Source organism: Pangasianodon hypophthalmus, chromosome 14, assembly GCF_027358585.1.
Source record: "Pangasianodon hypophthalmus isolate fPanHyp1 chromosome 14, fPanHyp1.pri, whole genome shotgun sequence".
Taxonomy (NCBI): Eukaryota; Metazoa; Chordata; class Actinopteri; order Siluriformes; family Pangasiidae; genus Pangasianodon; species Pangasianodon hypophthalmus.
Genome location: NC_069723.1, coordinates 25,894,045 through 25,916,281, shown reverse-complemented (window position 1 = coordinate 25,916,281; position 22,237 = coordinate 25,894,045). Strand labels below are relative to the sequence as shown.

Genomic DNA, 22,237 nt, shown 5'->3' with positions numbered 1-22,237 from the left:
AGAGAGCGCGAGCGAGATACAGAGAGGAGAGAGCGCGAGCGAGATACAGAGAGGAGAGAGCGCGAGCGAGATACAGAGAGGAGAGAGCGCGAGCGAGATACAGAGAGGAGAGAGCGCGAGCGAGATACAGAGAGGAGAGAGCGCGAGCGAGATACAGAGAGGAGAGAGCGAGAGCGAGATACAGAGAGGAGAGAGCGAGAGCGAGATACAGAGAGGAGAGAGCGAGAGCGAGATACAGAGAGGAGAGAGCGAGAGCGAGATACAGAGAGGAGAGAGAGCGAGAGCGAGATACAGAGAGGAGAGAGAGCGAGAGCGAGATACAGAGAGGAGAGAGAGCGAGAGCGAGATACAGAGAGGAGAGAGAGCGAGAGCGAGATACAGAGAGGCGAGAGCGAGAGCGAGATACAGAGAGGCGAGAGCGAGATACAGAGAGGCGAGAGCGAGATACAGAGAGGAGAGAGCGAGAGCGAGATACAGAGAGGAGAGAGCGAGAGCGAGATACAGAGAGGAGAGAGCGAGAGCGAGATACAGAGAGGAGAGAGCGAGAGCGAGATACAGAGAGGAGAGAGCGAGAGCGAGATACAGAGAGGAGAGAGCGAGAGCGAGATACAGAGAGGAGAGAGAGCGAGAGCGAGATACAGAGAGGAGAGAGAGCGAGAGCGAGATACAGAGAGGAGAGAGAGCGAGAGCGAGATACAGAGAGGAGAGAGAGCGAGAGCGAGATACAGAGAGGAGAGAGAGCGAGAGCGAGATACAGAGAGGAGAGAGCGAGATACAGAGAGGAGAGAGAGCGAGATACAGAGAGGAGAGAGAGCGAGAGCGAGATACAGAGAGGAGAGAGAGCGAGAGCGAGATACAGAGAGGAGAGAGAGCGAGAGCGAGCGAGATACAGAGAGGAGAGAGCGAGATACAGAGAGGAGAGAGCGAGCGAGATACAGAGAGGAGAGAGCGAGAGCGAGATACAGAGAGCGAGCGAGATACAGAGAGGAGAGAGCGAGATACAGAGAGGCGAGAGCGAGATACAGAGAGGAGAGAGCGAGATACAGAGAGGAGAGAGCGCGAGCGAGATACAGAGAGGAGAGAGAGCGCGAGCGAGATACAGAGAGGAGAGAGAGCGAGAGCGAGATACAGAGAGGAGAGAGCGCGAGCGAGATACAGAGAGGAGAGAGCGCGAGCGAGATACAGAGAGGAGAGAGCGCGAGCGAGATACAGAGAGGAGAGAGCGCGAGCGAGATACAGAGAGGAGAGAGCGCGAGCGAGATACAGAGAGGAGAGAGCGCGAGCGAGATACAGAGAGGAGAGAGCGCGAGCGAGATACAGAGAGGAGAGAGCGAGAGCGAGATACAGAGAGGAGAGAGCGAGATACAGAGAGGAGAGAGCGCGAGCGAGATACAGAGAGGAGAGAGCGCGAGCGAGATACAGAGAGGAGAGAGCGCGAGCGAGATACAGAGAGGAGAGAGCGAGATACAGAGAGGAGAGAGCGAGATACAGAGAGGAGAGAGAGCGAGAGCGAGATACAGAGAGGAGAGAGAGCGCGAGCGAGATACAGAGAGGAGAGAGCGAGAGCGAGATACAGAGAGCGAGCGAGATACAGAGAGGAGAGAGCGAGATACAGAGAGGAGAGAGCGAGATACAGAGAGGAGAGAGCGAGATACAGAGAGGAGAGAGCGAGAGCGAGATACAGAGAGGAGAGAGCGCGAGCGAGATACAGAGAGGAGAGAGCGCGAGCGAGATACAGAGAGGAGAGAGCGAGATACAGAGAGGAGAGAGCGAGATACAGAGAGGAGAGAGCGCGAGCGAGATACAGAGAGGAGAGAGCGCGAGCGAGATACAGAGAGGAGAGAGCGAGATACAGAGAGGAGAGAGCGAGATACAGAGAGGAGAGAGCGAGATACAGAGAGGAGAGAGCGCGAGCGAGATACAGAGAGGAGAGAGCGCGAGCGAGATACAGAGAGGAGAGAGCGAGATACAGAGAGGAGAGAGCGAGATACAGAGAGGAGAGAGAGCGAGAGCGAGATACAGAGAGGAGAGAGAGCGCGAGCGAGATACAGAGAGGAGAGAGCGAGAGCGAGATACAGAGAGGAGAGAGCGAGAGCGAGATACAGAGAGCGAGAGCGAGATACAGAGAGGAGAGAGCGAGAGCGAGATACAGAGAGGAGAGAGCGCGAGCGAGATACAGAGAGCGAGAGCGAGATACAGAGAGGAGAGAGCGAGAGCGAGATACAGAGAGGAGAGAGCGCGAGCGAGATACAGAGAGCGAGAGCGAGAGCGAGATACAGAGAGGAGAGAGCGAGAGCGAGATACAGAGAGGAGAGAGCGAGAGCGAGATACAGAGAGGAGCGAGAGATGGGGATGATGAAGGGGGGGGTGGGGGGGTCAGTTAGAAGGGAAAAAGGCCACTTGTCTTGTCACTGGGCTTTACACACACTCAGACACACACACACACACTCAGACACACACACACACACTCAGACACACACACACACTCAGACACACACACACACTCACTCACTCACTAGGAAGGGGGTCTTAGTGTGTGTGTCACATCATCTCAATCTCAGCGCAGATCAGAAAACCACCATCATGGTGTGAGTGTGTGAGAGTGTGTGAGTGTGTGTGTGTGTGTGTGAGAGAGAGTGTGTGTGTGTGTGTGTGTGTGTGTGTGAGAGAGTGTGAGAATGTGTGTAAAACGGTTCACTCTCATTTAAACAGCATCAGTGTGCATCAAACAACGAGCGTTCGTTAATCAGCAAATTAACTAACTAATTAACTGACTCCTGTCCAACACTGACACACACCTTACTGAGAGAGGAGAGGGGGAGCGAGAGAGAGAGAGAGAGAGACAGGGAAAGAAACAGAGGGAGACAAAGACAGAGAGACAGAGAGAGACAGAGAGACAGACAGACAGACAGAGAGAGATAGACAGAGAGAGACAGAGAGATAAACAGACAGAGAGAGACAGAGAGAGTTACTGTTACACCACTTTAATGTGTTAAAACTGAACCACATGCGCGCACGCACACACACACACACACACACACACACACACACACGCGATGAGTGATATTAACTGGCTGTGACACAGAGATTGTATTTGGTTTAAACTTGGACTAAGACTGAGTCCAATCTGCAGGATCAGACATCAGAACATCACTGTTTACATCCCAATAACACAAACACAGCCTTTTATTACTGACACTTCAATACCACACACTCGCGCACACACACACACACACACACACACACACACACACACACACACACACACACAATTTCACCTGTACAGAATAAAGCACAAACTCTATGCTCCTGTTCCAGAAGGAAGAGGAACCACACACACACACACACACACACGTGCGCCTGGTTAACACCATCCTAGTGTGTGCAACTAGTGAACAAGCTGCCAGACCACAAAAGAGGAGGAGGAGGTCTCATCTCTCTCTCACACACACACACACCGCTTCATATCTGCTCCATGAGTGGACACACACACACACACACACACACACACACACAGAGCTCATTCACTCTGTACTGCACTAACACAGTGTACAGCTTTTACTAAAACATTATCTATAATAAAGTAAGAATAATCACATGTTCCATTCTTTATAACACACAAGGCCACTGTAAACACACACACACACACACCACACACACAACACACACACACCACACACACAACACACACACACACACCAGCTAAATTAACTGAATAAAAAAGAAGGTAGAAAAGGAAAAGTGGACATGGAGAGCTGCTCTTACAGCTTTAGTGTGTTGGTTGCGTGTTTATAAAGTTTTCCTGAGATGGAAATTAAATATTTATTGTTTAATAAACAACAAAAATTACTTTAATAAAAAAAAATACACCGATTAACACCACTATAATGTTTCAGTTTGTTTTCTGTTAAAAGTGACGCGTTTATTACAAACACGATTTTTATTTTAATTACGCTGTGAATTTTTCTGAAAGTGTGTGTGTGTTAGCTTGTAGCCTGTTAGCATGGAGTGATGAGACAATGAGGACACAAGCCAGTACTTCCAGCACCTCATTAGCATTTTACACACACTACACACTCACAAACACTTTTCACTCGCCCGAACACACACACACACACACACACTCCGTGTCCCTTCCCTGAGACACACACACACACACACACACACACACTCACTCACTCACTCACTCACTCACACACACACACGGTGAAATGTGAGGTTTAATGGTGTGTTTGAGGAGAACTTGAGGGAATAATCCCCCACAGGGACTGACCATCTGGCCTCCAGAGAAACCTTCCTCCTCACACAGCATTGTCCTTTCCCCGGACACTTCCTCCCTCAGAACCGGGGGAAAAAAACTCCTCCGCACCGGGAACACAACCCGAACCGTCCGGAGCCGGTCCAGCCCGGGGTTCGGCGCACTTCAGCCCGGGCTGTGAGGTGTTTTTCCGCGGCGCTTTGTGGACGCTCACTCCGTCACCTCACAGCTTCACCTCGTGTAGCGCGGAATTAGCCTCCGCTAGCCAGCGCTCATTCACCGCCTTCACCGCCGCTCGCACTCCCAACTGCGCGGAAACCCTGTGCCCAGGACCCGCACACACCGACCCGCACACACCGACCCCCGCGCCTCCTCCGCGCTCACTAAACACCGCCCTGCTCCCCGACTCAGTCCGCACTCACTACACGCTACAGTGCGGGAAAAAGAAAAGAAAGAGGTGGCCGGGCTAAACATGCTAATGCTAACCGGTGCGAGAGAGTTAGGCTAAAACAAACACAAAGTTTTTTATTTTTAATCTTTCCGCCTGATTAAAGTCGGATAATTCGGTCATAAGGCTGAAGGTTTCATTGAAAACTTATTGAGATTAAACTCTGAGCTAGTTGTGAGTGTGTGTGTGTGTGAGTGTGTGTGTGTGTGTTTGACCCCACAATAGGAAAAGTGAGTGAATGAGTGAAGCGGCGCGCGGACACCGAGTTACACACCGCGTTCACTGCGTCACCGTCTTTTACTGTAAATCTGCCGAAATTTCTTACCGTGTGTGTGTGTGTTTTCTCTCCTCCGCGCGGCTCGGTGAGTGTGTGTGTGTGTGTGTGTGTGAGAGAGAGAGAGAGAGAGAGCGGCTTTCTCACCTCACGGATTTAAACTCCACACAGGCGCTATCCCGCTTCAACAGCGTCGAATTTCCGACTTGTTTTCGGTGTAAACGGATCCCCGGAAGCTTCTCCTCCTCCGAACCGAGCCCAGGTCCAGCTTTTACTTCACTTTTAATCGGTTTAAAAACAAAAAAACCCCGAATTGATCCAGTCGGTCTCGAGCCCTCGCGCTCGCTTCGCTTCTCTCACACACTCTCTCTCTCTCTCTCTCTCTCTGTCCTCGCGCACACGCACTAACTCCTCTCGCGCGCTCACCTTCCAACAGGCGGGAGGGGGGAGGGAGGGGGGCGCGTTCACGTGAGAGGACGCGCGGATAAAGCAGGCGCGCGCTGTGTGTGTGTGTGAGAGGGAGGGGGGAGGGTTAGGGCGCGCGCGTGAGTGAGTGAGTGAGTGAGTGAGTGAGTGACCGACCTCGCGGGTTCTTTGTGACGTAACGGCGCTCTCCTCTCCCAACCCAACCCCCCCCCCCCCCCCCCCCCCCCCCCCCCCCCCCGATATCAATCACCGGGTTGCCAGATTTTTTACCCCTTTTTTAATTCCATATTATTAATTCTAATTAGTGCTTTAAGATCAAAACAAACCATCACACGCACCTTTTATCAAATCCACAATAAAAGTTATGCTAATATAATATTATCTAATGAAAATTTTATCCTCTTCATACATCTACAAGTGAAAAAAAATTAAATATTTTATTAGTATTGGTTTTATTTGAGGTTCCCTTTTTTTTTTTTTTTACATCAGCTTAGAACCCATCTCTTCCCTTCACAATCTACACCTGAGTAACTGTAAATACAACACACACACACACACACACACATTACACACAGGTATAGCACACCTGAGCAGGTTCTCTCTTAAAATAAATATATATATAAATAAAGCCCACTGGCGCAGCGTGCATCTGTAACCCTGAGCTTTATTCTCCTGCTTTTCAAGAGGTTTCTGTTCCTCAAAGCTGCATGCAAAGTCATATATCTGTTACTTTTCTTCTATATATCAGGTTTGTTCCTGATCTGGTCATGTGCACGCATCAAACACTCAGAATGAGGAAAACGGAGGTTCCACTGATTATTCGTGAAAAATATTTGCCATGTGTTTTCATGCAATGCTTAAATTATTTATTGTTTTTTTTAAATATATATAGTTATTATTTTTGTGTACTTTACTCTTGTACTCATTACTTTTGTGTTTTCTTCATCTTTTTACATCATTTTTATTATATCCTGTGCATTCTATTACATTATTTTTTAATATTTAATGTTTAATAGTTATTTAATTACTTAATGTTTAATAGACGGCACCTTGAGATCCAGTGTGTATGTGTTAAAAAAAAAAAGTTTTATTTTATTTTAGAAGTAATGAAGAAAATTCCTGTAAACAGATTAAAGCTGGATCTGCAGATTTCCCATCAGCCCCTGGGTCAGGACCAGAAGGTTAGTTTGTTGTTTGTTGTGCTTTAATGATGTTCTTACAGCGTTGTTGTCAGTTTTAACAACAGACATTATCACCGGCGTTACAGACACGCAGGTGAAGATTTAGATGATTAATGAAGAAGCCAGAGGTGGTGGTGATGAAGAAAACCTCCCTGAGATGATATGAGGAAGAAACCCTGAGAGGAACCAGACTCCAAGGTCAGAGGAACCAGACTCTGATCCTTATCTGAGCAACACCGGCTAGTGCGATTATAAATCATTACAGCGTACAGGTGGAGAGCAGCAAAGACTCTTTTCCTCATATTAGTCTAAACTCGTTCTCGGTTCTTGTTTTTCTTGCGTGAACCTGTGAATACCTCACGTGCAGATAAGATGGTGTTGATTATAAAAATGAAAGAATCTGGCAACCTGGATTAAACCTCAGGTTACCTCAGCCTCAGGTAAACACTACGGACTGTTACACGGCTCAGGTGCTAAAGACTGAAAACACATTAACGCCATGACGCTACAGAAGTCTTTCTCTCACCTCCGGCCCAAACTGCATGGAGAATATTTCAGAGTTCTTTCTCATACTCAGTGTTTATTGTGTTTGAGCAGAACCCTGGTGTGTTCTGCTCCTCGGGGCGGTTCTTTAGAGAACACTCGGGTCCGAGAGCGTCTGAGCGAGGTGGGCTCGATCCGCTTCTGAGTGAACTCTATTGAGAAAGCCATTCGACTCTGAATCGACTCACAGCAGGAAGTGAATCAGACGAATCAATTTCACTGTGATTCAGAGTCGACACACGGATGAATAGCGCAGTAAAATAACTCAATCTGGCAACACTGACCACTTCTATCTGTGACTATTAAAATGAAACTTCTTCACTCGAATCTCACCAGTGTGTGTGTGTGTGTGTGTGTGTGTGTGTGTGTGAGAGAGAGAGAGAGAGAGAGAGAAAAGAAACAGGAAATTTGTTTATTGCAAACACACTCAGTGTGAAGGTCTAAGCGCAGCTGTTCCACTCCGTCATTAAGTTTTTATTGTAAACAGATTTTTGTCTTCACACTGTGTTCAGTCTTCAGTTTAAAGGTGTTTGTGTGTAACTGAAACTGTAAAGGGGTTGAATCACTCCTGTCACTGCACAGGAGCGAAGAATCGGTGGTAGTCGTGCGTCTCTGATGGCGTACAGATTCCACAAAACCTTCAGGAACGTGGAAAGGAACCAGAAATACTTTTTACTGAACTGCTGCAGTGTGTGAAAGTTACAGATAAAACATGGAAGTCCATAAGAAAAGTAGGTTTTCTCTCGCTTTCTCGACTCGTTAACACACGCGGATGATAACAGAGAGTGTGTGAGTGAGCTGATGAGGTGAGACAGGTGTGTTAGAGCAGGTGAAGCACTAACGTGTGCAGTGAAGAGCCCTGAGCTTACAGCAGCGCTGGATAAAATCATTTTTATAGAATCTGATTATGAAAAAACAATGACTGTAAAGAGACGAAGATGCATTAGACACAAACAGATCAGATTACAGCTGCTTCTTAGTAGATTAGATTAGATTATTTCATTATAGTTTTGATATGAACCAATCAGAGAGCAGGGTTTTTGGACACTCATCCCTTTAAAGGCCTGAAATTCTCACAAACCCCTTTCGAGTGATCTGTTTAGTGGCAATTAGTAGAAAATTATTTCCGTCACACTCACAATTCACAGAAAAACTGAAAGATCACACGTGTTCTCCATATTTCCACATTTATGTGTTTTTTTATGAGTCAGTGTGTGTAAGAGTGTGTAACTCCGCTGTTCCAACACCAACCTCCAACCAACAAGCGCTGAATCCTGCGTCACATAAACAACCGCCAGATACTGCTCGGGTTCTTCATGTTGAATTTCACGTGATATTTTCATGAGCGTAAAATCCATTTTACACCAAAAGCATCGTGGATGGCGCGCATCGTAGCGTGGAGCTTTATTTCGGTGATTTCCTGCACTGGTTTAGTAAATGTAAATATTATAAGTCTGTGAACGCAGGGAGATTTTCGCTCTGTGACAGTCAGAGCTTTCACCATATTTGGATTTTAACTGACGCCGGAGCGGCGCTGCTGCAGCTACAGACTGAAATATCACGCACGTGCTGTTTACATTACGGACACACACTCTAAAACATATAGCATGACTTTATTCTGTAGTGTTTACTGCCAGAAATCACAACAAAATACTCTTATTTTTATATAAATATCCGCTGTGTGTGTTCAGCGTCCGGTGTAAAGCGATTAACATCATGACAGCGTCTTGGACACGGTGGTCAGGTGTAAAAAAAAAGGAGATCTGGACTGAATGAAGGATAATGAAGTTTAATAATAATAATAAGAAGAAGAAGAAGAAGAAGAATCTGACAGTTTTTCCCCTGATTTTCTCCGTAATTAAGTCACGCCCAGTTCCCGCCCACCGTACGACAGCGTGAAGCCTAACACGTACGTCCTGCTGCTCATTCTGCATCACACTCGGAGGAAAGCGCTATCTGCCCTCTTCCACATACATGAGCTCACTGACACACACACACGATTGGCCAGTGTCGCTGTGATTGACAGGAGAAAGAGAGTATGCCCCTCCCACCTGGAAAGCGCAGCCAGCTTTGCTCTCTTGGCTCTCGGGCTCAGACAGCCGTCGCTTCATCACAATCTCCTGACGATAAAGCCTGAAAGTTTTAATTATATTCATTTATGTGGAATTCAATTCCGTAAATAACGGTGTGTAAAAATCTCCTGTGACACCGTCCATGTCTCAGACGACACCGTGGGTAAGAACCGAGTCGTTCTGATCGTTTACTGTCCCTTTACAGAGAAGAGAATCATTTTACAGAAACATTAATAAGGTTTAAAATCAGGGCTTTTCTGTGTGTATTTCTGTTTGCTATTGGCTGATTAAATTAATTCACATTAAATATTGAAAACAGCGTCTTTCCCACGTCTGTCTCACGTCTGTCTCACGTCACCTGGGTAACAGTTTGGTACAAAATGGTGCAAAAGTGAACAACACGTAGAAACAGGAAGAACAGACAGAGGTGGTGTTCAGAACTCGGGAAGTGCAGGCTCTAGATCACGGGCAGAACCTCCTCAGGACACGTCGCTGTGTGTGTGTGTGTGTGTGTGTGTGTGTGTGTGTGTGTGTGTGTGTGAGAGAGAGAGAGAGAAGTCCTCAAACTACTCCCATGTGATCTCTGATCAGTGTTCTGTGTTCCAGTCACTGCTCACTGACAGAACACACGACCCGGTACGTCTCGGAGAACCCCGTCACTGTGAGGAGGAGAAACCTGGAGAACCGCTGCTACCTTCTCTAACTCAGGACGTTTATTTCCACTGGGCCTCATTTATCAAACTGGTTTGGAAAAGCTTTTACACAAGACGTGTGCTGATGAAAATCCAGGATAAACGTTTGTATCGTACAAGTGTGTGTAAATTTCTGTACTAACTAACGTGAACCTCGAGTCAAACCGCACTGTGACTTTATACACGGGTTTTAAACCACTGCTTTATTTCAGTTACACACCAGTTTAAGGAACAACTTCATGTTAATAACCTGAAATAAAGCAATTCCAAAATCCATAAATTTAATCAAATAAGACTCAACTCAACCAGGACAAAAGTAATGGCACCCTATAACAGGAGGAGGAGTTAGTGTGTGGCTGAGCTGCATTACTGGAACATTTAGCGCACACCGTGCCTAGGAGGCGCTCTTTCACCATTCGGCCATCATTTGCCATTTTCAGCTCTCTGCCTTTTATGGAGTTTTGTGGGCGTGGCTAAGTGTAAATATACCATGAATACGATTGGTAATTTATAGTTGATTGTCGTTTATCATCATACGCACGTGAGTATGAAGAAAGGTGGGAATTTTTAGTTCAGTTTGGCCATGAAATCATTTACACACAACTTTACCACAAAGTGAGAAAGGTCCAGGGTTTGGAACAGAAAGAAATGATGTAGCACATGTACACGTGGTTTTATTTCTAACACAAGGGCCTTGTTTATCAATCTTTTAGTAAAACTTAAATAAATAAAGTCGTGTCCAGTTTCGTAACCGAGGCCCAGCGTAAGAAAAAGTCTCACAAGATGGATTGTTCTGTTCGGCGTGTTTATTGTCCTGCACTCGTCTCACACTGGTGTGTATTTGCACTTTATGCAGTCTTGTGTACTGTTGCGTTACACTATGGTCCTGGAGAAACAACATTTTGTTCTGAAGTATCCACCTTTTTCCTTTGTGTGAATTATAGTGACTCCTTTAAGACGTAAACAAACCTTTCGCAGCAGCGTCGCTAGTCATTCATTCGAGAAGTTGCAAGATGCAAGATCACACTCTGACAGAGCTTATAAAGGGTCTAGGATAGAAATCATCAGCACACTGACCCTTCCTTAATAGAGGAATGAGAGGACGATTTAAAAAAGTGGCCGTGTGTAAGTTACAGTAGCACACACAGCTATTTTTTTTATTCAGCTGCTTGCGACAGTAAGCCAACGAACAATCTGAAGAGCTCGGAGACTTCCCAGCAGCTTCACAGTAATAAAGTCGGTCACGTGCTACTTAAGGATGATTTTGTGTATTTAAAAGCTGAAGTCAAAGCTGAACGTTTCACACCATAAGCGCCGTCAGGTGTCGTACAGACTGCAGGTGCTCAGGTATCGCAGGTCCAGAGCGCTCCTGTCGTCACGCAGCTGCAGTACTGTGGAACGTCAGTAAATTGAGGATAAAAAAAGATGATTATGATGATGATTATTAACATTATTATTATTATTATTACTAGTACTAGGTTATTAGTAGCAGCATTATCAGCTACAGTCCTAGGAGCAGTTCGCCTGTAGGTCTGTTTCTGCATCACTCTTCTTTCAGCCACACATTCACTTTTTCTCCTGGTTGTAAGCGCAGCCACGAACAGCACGTGTTGCTCCTGAGCTTCGTAATGACGTTTTAACATGTTCCCGTCTGAAGCAACAAACACTATTAGCGTTTAACACACACCAATCACGACACGAACACCACCTACTGCCGTCAGAGTCAGCCGGTCGACGCCGCGCCACTACTTCCGCTTCCCCGTAATCGCTTTCACAGCAGCGGCTGGGAGTCAGGTGCAAACTGACTACACACACGAATAATAAAATCCACCTGAGCTGATGAAGGTTACGCCTCCGTGTGGGTCATGTGTCTGGTGTCTTCTTGTTTTATGGTTATTGCTTTATCTTGTACTTTATTATTCACACACACACACACACACACACACACTCTGTGGTGATTTCCACCAGAAGATTTAGGTCACCAGGATAAACTGGCGTCTTCGCGGTGTTATCGTGATGATGTTAGGGTTATCGTGATGTTTGGTTTATTGTATTGTAGGGTTATCGTGATGGTGTTAGGGTTATCGTGACGGCGTGAGGGTTATCGTGATGGTGTCGGCGTGGTGTTAGGGTTATCGTGATGTTTGGTTTATTGTAACGGCATCTGCATGGTGTTAGGGTTATCATGACGGCGTCAGTGTGTCGTTCGGGTTATCGTGATGTGAGGGAGAGCGTGACGGCTTCAGCGTGGTGTTAGGGTTATCGTGACGTTGTTAGGTTTATCATGACGGCGTCTGCGTGGTGTTCAGGTTATCGTGACGGCGTGAGGGAGAGCGTAATGGCGTCAGTGTGTCGTTCGGTTTATGATGTCATGAGGGAGAGCGTAACAGCGTCGGTGTGGTGTTCAGGCTATTACAGCATCTCATTATTATTCCACACACTTCGAGGCGTCCTGCAGTCCCTCAGGCTAAACAATGTGGTATAATACATTCTAAGATGATTCACTCTTCCTGTTAAAGCACACACACTCACTCACTCGCACACACTCGCACACACTCGCACACACTCGCACACTCACAGCAGTCCAGAGCGAGGAGTTTTATTCATGTTTTATTGTGATAGCATTTTATTTGAAGAACACAGCAAATAATAGTGGAGAATCACAACGTTAAACTTCAGTTTGGCTTTTCACCACACGCCCTTTCACCACAGACAGGATGTTCACCCGGAGAGAGAGAGAGAGAGAGAGAGAGAGAGTGTAGCGGAGGAGGACACGGCGGCGGCGGCGGAGAGAGCGAGCCGTACACGTGGAGGAGGCGGGGCTGGACTGACGCTACAGGGACGGCTTTAATGGACATTATATGTATATATATGTATATATAAAACTGAGTATACAGGATTAGTGTGTGTGTGTGTACACGCTTATCCTCCGTCATATCGTCTGTAACGTGATGTGATTATGTTAAACGCCGCTCTGATATCGGTTTAAGGCGAACAGCGTTTCAGAGAGACACGGGTAAACACAAATTTGGCATTAAAACAGATACACAATATAATAAATCTATATGAAGTTTCTATACACGACAGAGAGAAGGAAGGCAGGAAGTCAAAGTAACGAGGCAGTAAAAGTTAAAACAGCGGCGAATACTGTCGCATTCTCAAGCTCTACTCGCACAGCGTCGGGTCAAAAAGAGCGAATTTAACTCTAACGTACATCAAAGCAAGAAATGAGCGCTATATATACAGAGTGTCCTGATAAATACACATTAAAACATCCTGCTGTTTATCTTCATTTTAATAACGGCTGCTCGTTTCATCGCAGCTCGGACACACACACACACACACACACACACACACACACGTACGTCCTGGTTTTACTGAGGGACGAGAGGAGCTGTGTCGGCAGGGGCGGAGTTTATGTTAAAAATGATCGACCAATCAGAAACCTGATTATCACAGCCAGCCTTTGTGCAATGTTACCCCTCCAGCAGCCAGGAGTTAGCCGACATTAAGCAGCTAATCACGTTAGGAAGCTAGCTGATGTTAGCTAAACTACTGCACTGTGATGTCATAACAATGTTTCCAATTGGCTGATTCATTCCAAGCCCCGCCCCTTCATCAACCCCAGGACCCCGCGGCTCAGTAAAATCCAGCCGAGCGCTAGGACACGCCCCCTTTGTCCGGACTCCAGAGTGAACCATGATCACAGACTCCACCCACACACACCGATTAAAATACTAGAGATGACTTTGTAGTGTTTAATACAATTCAGCTCAAAGTCAACAAAAAAAAAGGGCACAAAACAAAAAGAAATCCACAGACATGAAGATAATATTCACCAGTGTGGGGTCGGTGGCTCGGGGCCTAGCTAACCGTACGATCAGGAACCTGCTGCAGCTGAGCGCCGAGAGCGCCGAGAGCTCCACCAGCTCCACCAGCTCCACCAGCTCCTCATCTTCTCACCACTTCACTACCTGGGCTTCTTCTGCAGGAGTATGATTTTTTTTTTTTTTTTTTTGGATTTTTTTTTTTGTTTACAGCCATCTAGTACACGATTTGGGTTTGAGGGTTAAGAAAACGTTAGTGAGAGCGACCAGTCCAGTAGAAACAAGAGGGAGGGACAGAGGGAGTAAGAGGATAGGAGGATAAAGGGATAAGGGGTAGAATAAAGGGGTAGAATAAAGGGGTAGAAGTGGTAATTCAGCAGCAGCCTCCCCCGGCCTGCTGTCCTCCCTGTCCTCCAGCCAGTGTGGAGTTAGTGGCAGCGTGCTGCGGCCCGATTTTAATCCCGTTCGCCTGAAAACACACACACACACACACACACACACACACACACACATGTATGATGCTCTGTAGTGTAACACTGCATCTTTCCACACACTCTTGATAACTCTGTGTGTGTGTGTGTGTGTGTCTGTGTGTGTTCTGCTGTTGATCTGATTTATCACTTTATTTTAGCTCACAGTGCTGTTGAGTTCTGGATTCTGATTGGTCAGGAGTGAGGAATAACACGCCCCAGACCGTGCTGGTTGTGAAAGTAACGCACGCGTGGTCAGATATACGTGTGTCGCGTACGTTACGTCATTATTGAGGAAGAAATTATAAGTCAGCTACAGATGCAATTGCTTGCTTTAGCAGTTAGTCAGGTTGTGTGTGTGCGCGTGTACGTGTGTGTGTGTGTGTGCGTGTGTGTGTATGTGTGCGCGTGTGTGTGCGTGATTACCCGCTAACAAGGTGAGGAATACTGTAATACTGTAGTCAGGACCATAAATAAACACAACCAGTTATTAACTATAAATAAACTCATAAATTTTAAATGCGTTATTTTATCGACACGTGCATCACGTGAAGAGCGGCGGAGATGTTTATTAATCCTCGTAAGATGTTTTACTTTGTTAAACCACAAGTTTTTAATCTGTTTATTATTACTCTCAGATTACGTGGAGCCTGCGCTGTACTCGTCCCCGTGAATAAGCTGTTGCTGTAGAAACAATAACGTATTAGAACGAGCAGAAGTTTTCTGTAAAGAGAAATGTGTTTATGTAACGTTTATGGAAGGAGTCTCCAGTGTCAGCGCTTTGTAACAGTCAGAGGTAAAGCTGTAACTTTAGACAGACGAGTTTACGCTTCTTTGCAGTTTCTCTGTAACATAAGCTGCGATTTTTTTATCTTATTAAGTTGAAGAGAGAGAATAAAGAGAGGCAGGTGAGGGAACGAGTGTTTATAGCTGCTATAACGTAAGTGACAACAGGAACTCACTCGCTTCATGAACATGCTTCCTGTTTGTGTTTACCTCGTTGTTGATGTCAAACACACCCTCCTGGATCTTCTCATAAATCTCCTTAGCTGTGTTGATAAACGCCTGTAACACACACACACACACACACACACACACACACACACACGACCAAACACATAAATACACACACCCAAAGTTTACACGTTACAGTATAAAACACACGTCTGTGTGCGAGTGAGCTATATATCTATATATTCAGAAGTTTCTGAGTTTGATGGCTTCGAGTACACGTTTCTTGTTGCTATGGTAACCTGGATTTCCTGTTAAACGTTCAGTAGTTATGTTGTTATGGACTGGTGAATGCTGCACGGCTGCTCGCTGGAAGCTTACGAGATTCCTGTATGTAAATCAGAGCAGCTGTTAAAGAGACTCTGATCCTGATCGCTTTCTATCAGGACCGTCACGGTATCCGTTTTCCCCCTCGCTTCTGTTGCCATAGTAACAGCTCCGTAAACAGCATGGTCTCTGAGTCTTCATTTCATCGTAACAAGACATGAAAGCGGCGTTCGATCTCTTCGCCTGTGTTTCACCATTAAACACGTTGTGACTACGGCTACACTCGAAGATGATTATACAAGACACGCGACGAAAGAGAGTGTGTGTGTGTGCTCGCATATAAAGTGTGTGTGTGTGTGAGTGTGTGTGCTCGCATATAAAGTGTGTGTGTGTGCTCGCATATAAAGTGCGTGTGTGCGCGTGTGTGTGTGTGTGTGTGTGTGTGTGTGTGTTTGACAGCGAGAGGAAGACTGATGAATATTCATGAGGCTGAGACAGGAGACAGAGACATGAAAAGGGCAGGGGGAGGAGTCAGGAGAATTCACATAACACTAATGAGACAAATTAATCATACGGGGAAGTGGGGGGGAGGGGGAGGGGGGCAGAGGGCGGAGCTTCACAAAGTAACGCCCACGCCGCTGTTACTTCCCTCCTGCTTATTATCTCCGGTTATGTCCTCCAGCTCACTGAGTGTGTGTGTGTGTGTGTGTGAGAGAGAGAGAGAGAGTGTGTGTGAGGTGTGTGTTTGTGTGTGTGTGAGGTGTGTGTGTGTGTGTGAGATGTACCTCTTCTACGTTGGACGCGGTCTTGGCTGAAATGTGTGTGTGTGTGTGTGTGTGTGTCTGTGTGAGGTGTGTGTGTGTGAGATGTACCTCTTCTACGTTGGACGCGGTCTTGGCTGAAATGTGTGTGTGTGTGTGTGTGTGTGTGAGGTGTGTGTGTGTGTGTGTGTGTGTGTGTCTGTGTGAGGTGTGTGTGTGTGAGATGTACCTCTTCTACGTTGGACGCGGTCTTGGCTGAAATGTGTGTGTGTGTGTGAGGTGTGTGTGTGTGTGTGTGTGAGAGAGGTGTGTGTGTGTGTGTGTGTGAGGTGTGTGTGTGTGTGTGTGTGTGTGTGTGTGTGTGTGTGAGATGTACCTCTTCTACGTTGGACGCGGTCTTGGCTGAAATGTGTGAGGTGTGTGTGTGTGTGTGTGTGTGTGTGTGTGTGTGTGAGATGTACCTCTTCTACGTTGGACGCGGTCTTGGCTGAAATGTGTGAGGTGTGTGTGTGTGTGTGTGTGTGTGTGTGTGTGCGTATGTGTGTGTGAGAGAGGTGTGTGTGTGTGTGTGTGTGTGAGATGTACCTCTTCTACGTTGGACGCGGTCTTGGCTGAAGTCTCCATGAAGATGAGGCCGTGTTCCCGGGCGAAGGCCTCTCCCTCCTCCTTCTTCACCTCTCTCCTCGACTCCAGGTCGCTGAACGACAAAAAAAAACCACATTCTGTCACTGACTCCGCCCCCTTTTTCAACGGGTGCCAATTCTTTTGCTCCTCCGAGCGTGCGGTACCTCTTATTCCCGATCAGCATGATGACCATGTTGGAGTTGGAATGTTGACGGGCGTCTTCTAACCAGGTGGTCAGGTGGTTAAAGGTGTCCCTTCTGCAACATACGCCATCGACCGAGTTCAGTAAAGAGTGTGTGTGCGTGTTCATGTGTGTGTGTGTGTATGTGTGTGTGTGTGTGTGTGTGTTCATGTGTGTGTGTGTGTGTGTGTGTGTGTGTGTTCATGTGTGTGTTTACCTTGTGATGTCATAGACGAGTAGAGCTCCTGCAGCTCCTCTGTAGTAAGACCTGGTGATGGAGCGGAACGACTCCTGACCGGCCTGTACAGCGCACACACACACACACACACACACACACACACACACACACACACACAGTGAGCCCCTCATCCACATTACAGTGATGATCTTCAGAGGTTCTGTGGGTGATGATTATTCAGTGCAAAGAGAGACAGACAGAGAGAGAGAGAGAGAGAGAGACTGAAAGGCAGAGAGAGAGAGAGAGAGAGAGAGACAGAGAGAGAGAGAGAGAGACAGAGAGAGAGAGAGACAGAGAGAGAGAGAGACAGGTGTGTGTTCTGTACTGCAGTGTGTGTGACAGGGAGGAGTGAGACAGCTCTGTTTATTGTGTTTATTATAAATATTTAGTATTTATGTGTTACACACTGTTCCGGATCACTGTCTTCTACTCTCTGTGTAGGAGCACACACACACACTCGCGCGCACACACACACACACACACACACTCGCGCGCGCACACACACACACACACACACACACACTCGCGCACACACACACACACACACACACACACACACACACACACTGATTGGTCAGCCTACTGCACAGAGGTGCATTGTGGGATAGCAGGCAGACACGTGTGTGTGTGTGTGTGTGTGTGTGTGTGTGTGTGTGTGTGTGTGTGTGTGTGTCTTTCTCTGGCAGGAGGAGAGTGGAGACCCATTTCAATTCAATAACAACCCTCCCCCCGCCCCGAATACCCCTCCCCCTCCCCCCGGGGGGCAGCTGTTAACATTAGAGTTAATGGAGTCCATTGTGAATAAATGATGAATGGCACTTTTATGCTGGCCATCTGTGCAGAGTGAAAGGTTACAGGAAGGCCAGAGATGCAGATTTCTCCTGTTACGCTGCCGCAGCGCTCCATCACGCTCTATCACACCAACACCACGCCGAGGAAATGCATCACTTCAAAGCTCCGGGGTAATTCACTGCACGGGGCAGGAAACGGTGCCGCTGACGGGAACGCGGCTCAAACCCGACTCCGAGCATGATCATTAACACTCCATCAGAGTAAACCTGAACATCAACAAGCACCAAGAATATTAAACACCGCCTGAGATAGACACCATAAGCACCGCCCGAGATAGACACTGCCCGAGATAAACACCATAAACACCGCCCGAGATAAACACCATAAACACCGCCCGAGATAGACACCGCCTGAGATAAACACCATAAACACCGCCTGAGATAAACACCATAAACACCGCCTGAGATAAACACCGCCCGAGATAGACACCGCCTGAGATAAACACCATAAACACCGCCCGAGATAGACACCACCCGAGATAGACACCATAAGCACCGCCTGAGATAAACACCATAAACACCGCCTGAGATAAACACCGCCCGAGATAAACACCATAAACACCGCCTGAGATAAACACCGCCCGAGATAGACACCGCCTGAGATAGACACCATAAACACCGCCCGAGATAAACACCGCCCGAGATAAACACCATAAACACCGCCCGAGATAGACACCACAAACACCGCCCGAGATAAACACCATAAACTCTGGATGAGATAAACACCTCGAGTTAAACACTGCCAGAGTTAAACATCACCTGAGCTAAACACCCTGACTGACTCTGATTAAACACAGAGAGGGAGCTGGGTATTCCCTGCACAACACACACTGTTGAGCTTAAACACTGATCTGTAAGACTGAAGCTCCCCCTGCTGGACATCTCACACACACACACACACACACACACACACACACACACACACACACACACCTTTTTTCACTGCAACCCAGAACACGCTGCATGTTTGATTCAGAGTCGAATGGCTTTGTCACTACAGTCGACTCGCTCAGGCGCTCTCGGACCCGAGCGTGATCGCTGTGGACTGACTACAGAACCGTGCTGAGGAGGAGAACAAACCAGAATTCTGTTCAGACACACGCAACACCGTGCACGTGAACACACACTTTAGAAGCGTGGAGGATTTTATGAAGCGTCACTTGGAGATGGAAAAGAATCATTTATGGAAAGTAAAAGAATTTCCAAAGATTCATTTTCTCCGAGATCACGCCGCGAGACCGAACCTGTCCACTAGGGGGCTGAGACCAACCTCACCGCAGCTCAGGAGATTACAGTAACGTACGTATGGCACATCCGCACATTAGCCCAATGTCGCCATGACAACGGAGAGCAGACTTCACACTGCCCCCTGCTGCTCACACACACACACACCACGCTGCAGTTATTTGTACACTCTGCATTAATAAACATCTCTCATGTTTAGTAAAATCTTCAAACAGAAATTATTTAAAAAGCATCATGCGTATTTTTCAGTAAAAAGTCATCACACTCTCCAAACGAATCAATGTGTGTGTTAATGAAGTGTTAATGAGGCGTCAGTGAAGGGATAATGAAGGGTTAATGAAGTGTTCACGACTCTCACCGTGTCCCAGATTTGAAGCTTTATCTGTTTGCCATCTATGGTGATCATCCGCGCTCCGAATTCTACACCTGTGAGCGAAAACAACAGAATCTGATAAGAAACACGACACACACACACACACACACAGATACACACACACACACACACACACACACAGATACACAGACACCCAAACACACACACACACACAGATACACAGACACACACACACACAGATACACACAGACCCAAACACACACACACACACAGAGATACACAAAGACAGACAGACCTAAACACACACACACACACACACACACACACACACACACACACACACACACACACACAGGTACACACAGACCCAAACACACACACACAGACCCAAACACACACACACAGACCCAAACACACACACACAGATATACGCAGACAGACAGACCTAAACACACACACACACACACACACAGACAGGAAAAGGAGTTTCTGTGCACTACAGATGCTGAATGCAGTACAGGACACAGAGCACTGCTGAAAATCTCAGTGACGTTATTATTATTATTATTATTATTACTATTACAATACTCGGATTGGAAACATTAGTAAGGAAATTATTTAGATCAGGTTTAAACCTGTTTGAAGTTTACACCCACACACACACACACACCACTACCACTCACTAGCTCTGTATGATGTTTACTGCTTTGACTCATCTCGTAGCTCATGGTCATGCTGCTGTAAATTACAGAACAGAACTAAACTTGCAGACGTGTACAGACAAAAACACCAACTTCAACTATACGCACTGCGCGACCCTGCGATCACACTTTAACATCTGAATAAACTTCAAAAAAGTGATGTTTGTTACGTGTCAGGCTTCATATTAGCTTTGTTAGCAGTGCAAGTTAACTGTGCTAGCTACAGACACACACCAGAGACAGCGTCACACACCCACACACCTGTCTACACATTCCTCTAACCAGGTAAACACCGAATAACGAATAACACAGCGTGAAAATCAGCGGTGTGATTTACGTGTTACGTACCAGACACACACACACACACACACACACACACACTAATCCTCCTCCTCCTCACACACACACTCACGCCCTAATCCTCCACACACACCTACACACACACAGGAGGATTAGGGGGGGTGTGTGTGTGTGTGTGTGTGTGTGAGAGAGGAGGATCAGGGTGTGTGTGTGTGTGAGAGAGAGGATTGGTGTGTGTGTGTGTGTGTGTGTGTGTGTGTGTGAGAGATGAGTGTGTGTGAGTGTGTGTGAGAGAGATGAGTATGTGTGTGATGTGTGTGAGATGTGTGTGAGATCAGTGTGTGTGTGTGTGTGTGAGCGTGAGTGTGTGTGAGAGAGTGAGTGTGTGTGTGTGTGAGATGAGTGTGTGTGTGTGAGTGTGTGTATGTGTGTGTGTGTGAGATGAGTGTGTGTGTGTGTATATGTGAGAGAGATGAGTGTGTGTGTGTGTGTGTGTGTGTGTGTGTGTGTGAGTGAGATGAGTGTGAGAGAGTGTGTGTGTGTGTGTATATGTGTGTGTGTGCGTGAGTGTATGTGTGTGAGATGAGTGTGTGTGTGTGAGTGTGTGTGAGATGAGTGTGTGTGTGAGTGTGTGTGAGATGAGTGTGTGTGTGTGTGAGCGTGAGTGTGTGTGAGAGAGTGAGTGAGTGTGTGCGTGTGTGTGAGATGAGTGTGTGTGTGAGCATGTGTGTGTGTGAGCGTGTGTGTGTGTGTGTGAGAGAGTGAGCGTGTGTGTGTGTGAGAGAGTGAGCGTGTGTGTGTGTGAGAGAGTGAGCGTGTGTGTGTGTGAGATGAGTGTGTGTGAGATGAGTGTGTGTGTGAGATGAGTGTGTGAGTGTGTGTGTGAGATGAGTGTGTGTGAGTGTGTGTGAGCATGTGTGTGAGCATGTGTGTGTGTATATGTGTGAGATGAGTGTGTGAGTGTGTGAGAGAGTGAGTGTGTGTGTGTGTGAGAGAGGAGGATTAGGGTGTGTGTGTGTGTGTGAGAGAGAGGATTGGTGTGTGTGTGTGTGTGTGTGTGTGTGTGTGAGAGATGAGTGTGTGTGTGTGTGTGTGAGTGTGTGTGTGTGTGTGTATATTTGAGAGAGATGAGTATGTGTGTGATGTGTGTGAGATGTGTGTGAGATCAGTGTGTGTGTGTGTGTGTGTGTGTGTGAGTGTGTGTGAGAGTGTGTGTATGTGTGTATATTTGAGAGAGATGAGTGTGTGTGTGTGTGTGAGATGAGTGTGTGTGTGTGTGTGTGTGTGTGTGTGTGTGTGTATATTTGAGAGAGATGAGTGTGTGTGTGAGTGTGTGTGTGTATGTGTGTGAGATGAGTGTGTGTGTATGTGTGTGTGTGTGTGTGTGTGTATATTTGAGAGAGATGAGTGTGTGTGAGTGTGTGTGAGATGAGTGTGTGTGTGTGTGAGTGTGTATATTTGAGAGAGATGAGTGTGTGTGTGAGTGTGTGTGTGTATGTGTGTGAGATGAGTGTGTGTGAGATGAGTGTGTGT

At 46.8% G+C, this 22,237-nt stretch overlaps 2 protein-coding genes across 2 annotated transcripts in view; both read right to left on the bottom strand.

Annotated features, from left to right (window-relative positions):
* The window catches only part of chd7 (chromodomain helicase DNA binding protein 7), a 96,089-nt gene extending 90,663 nt beyond the window's left edge, over positions 1-5,426 (bottom strand). Inside the window, 1 exon segment of the mRNA XM_034310524.2 lies at positions 5,128-5,426. The gene's annotated coding sequence lies outside the window, so the exon portion shown is untranslated.
* A 7,062-nt stretch (positions 5,427-12,488) lies between these two features.
* Positions 12,489-22,237, bottom strand: part of rab2a (RAB2A, member RAS oncogene family) — a 22,012-nt gene continuing 12,263 nt past the window's right edge. The window contains exons 3-8 of the mRNA XM_053239720.1: positions 19,728-19,795; positions 17,253-17,335; positions 17,019-17,111; positions 16,816-16,927; positions 15,188-15,256; positions 12,489-14,190 (exon numbers count right to left, since the gene is read on the bottom strand). Of these exons, the coding sequence (XP_053095695.1) occupies positions 14,095-14,190; positions 15,188-15,256; positions 16,816-16,927; positions 17,019-17,111; positions 17,253-17,335; positions 19,728-19,795 (521 nt within the window). The 3' untranslated portion in view covers positions 12,489-14,094. The remainder of the gene's footprint in view (positions 14,191-15,187; positions 15,257-16,815; positions 16,928-17,018; positions 17,112-17,252; positions 17,336-19,727; positions 19,796-22,237) is intronic.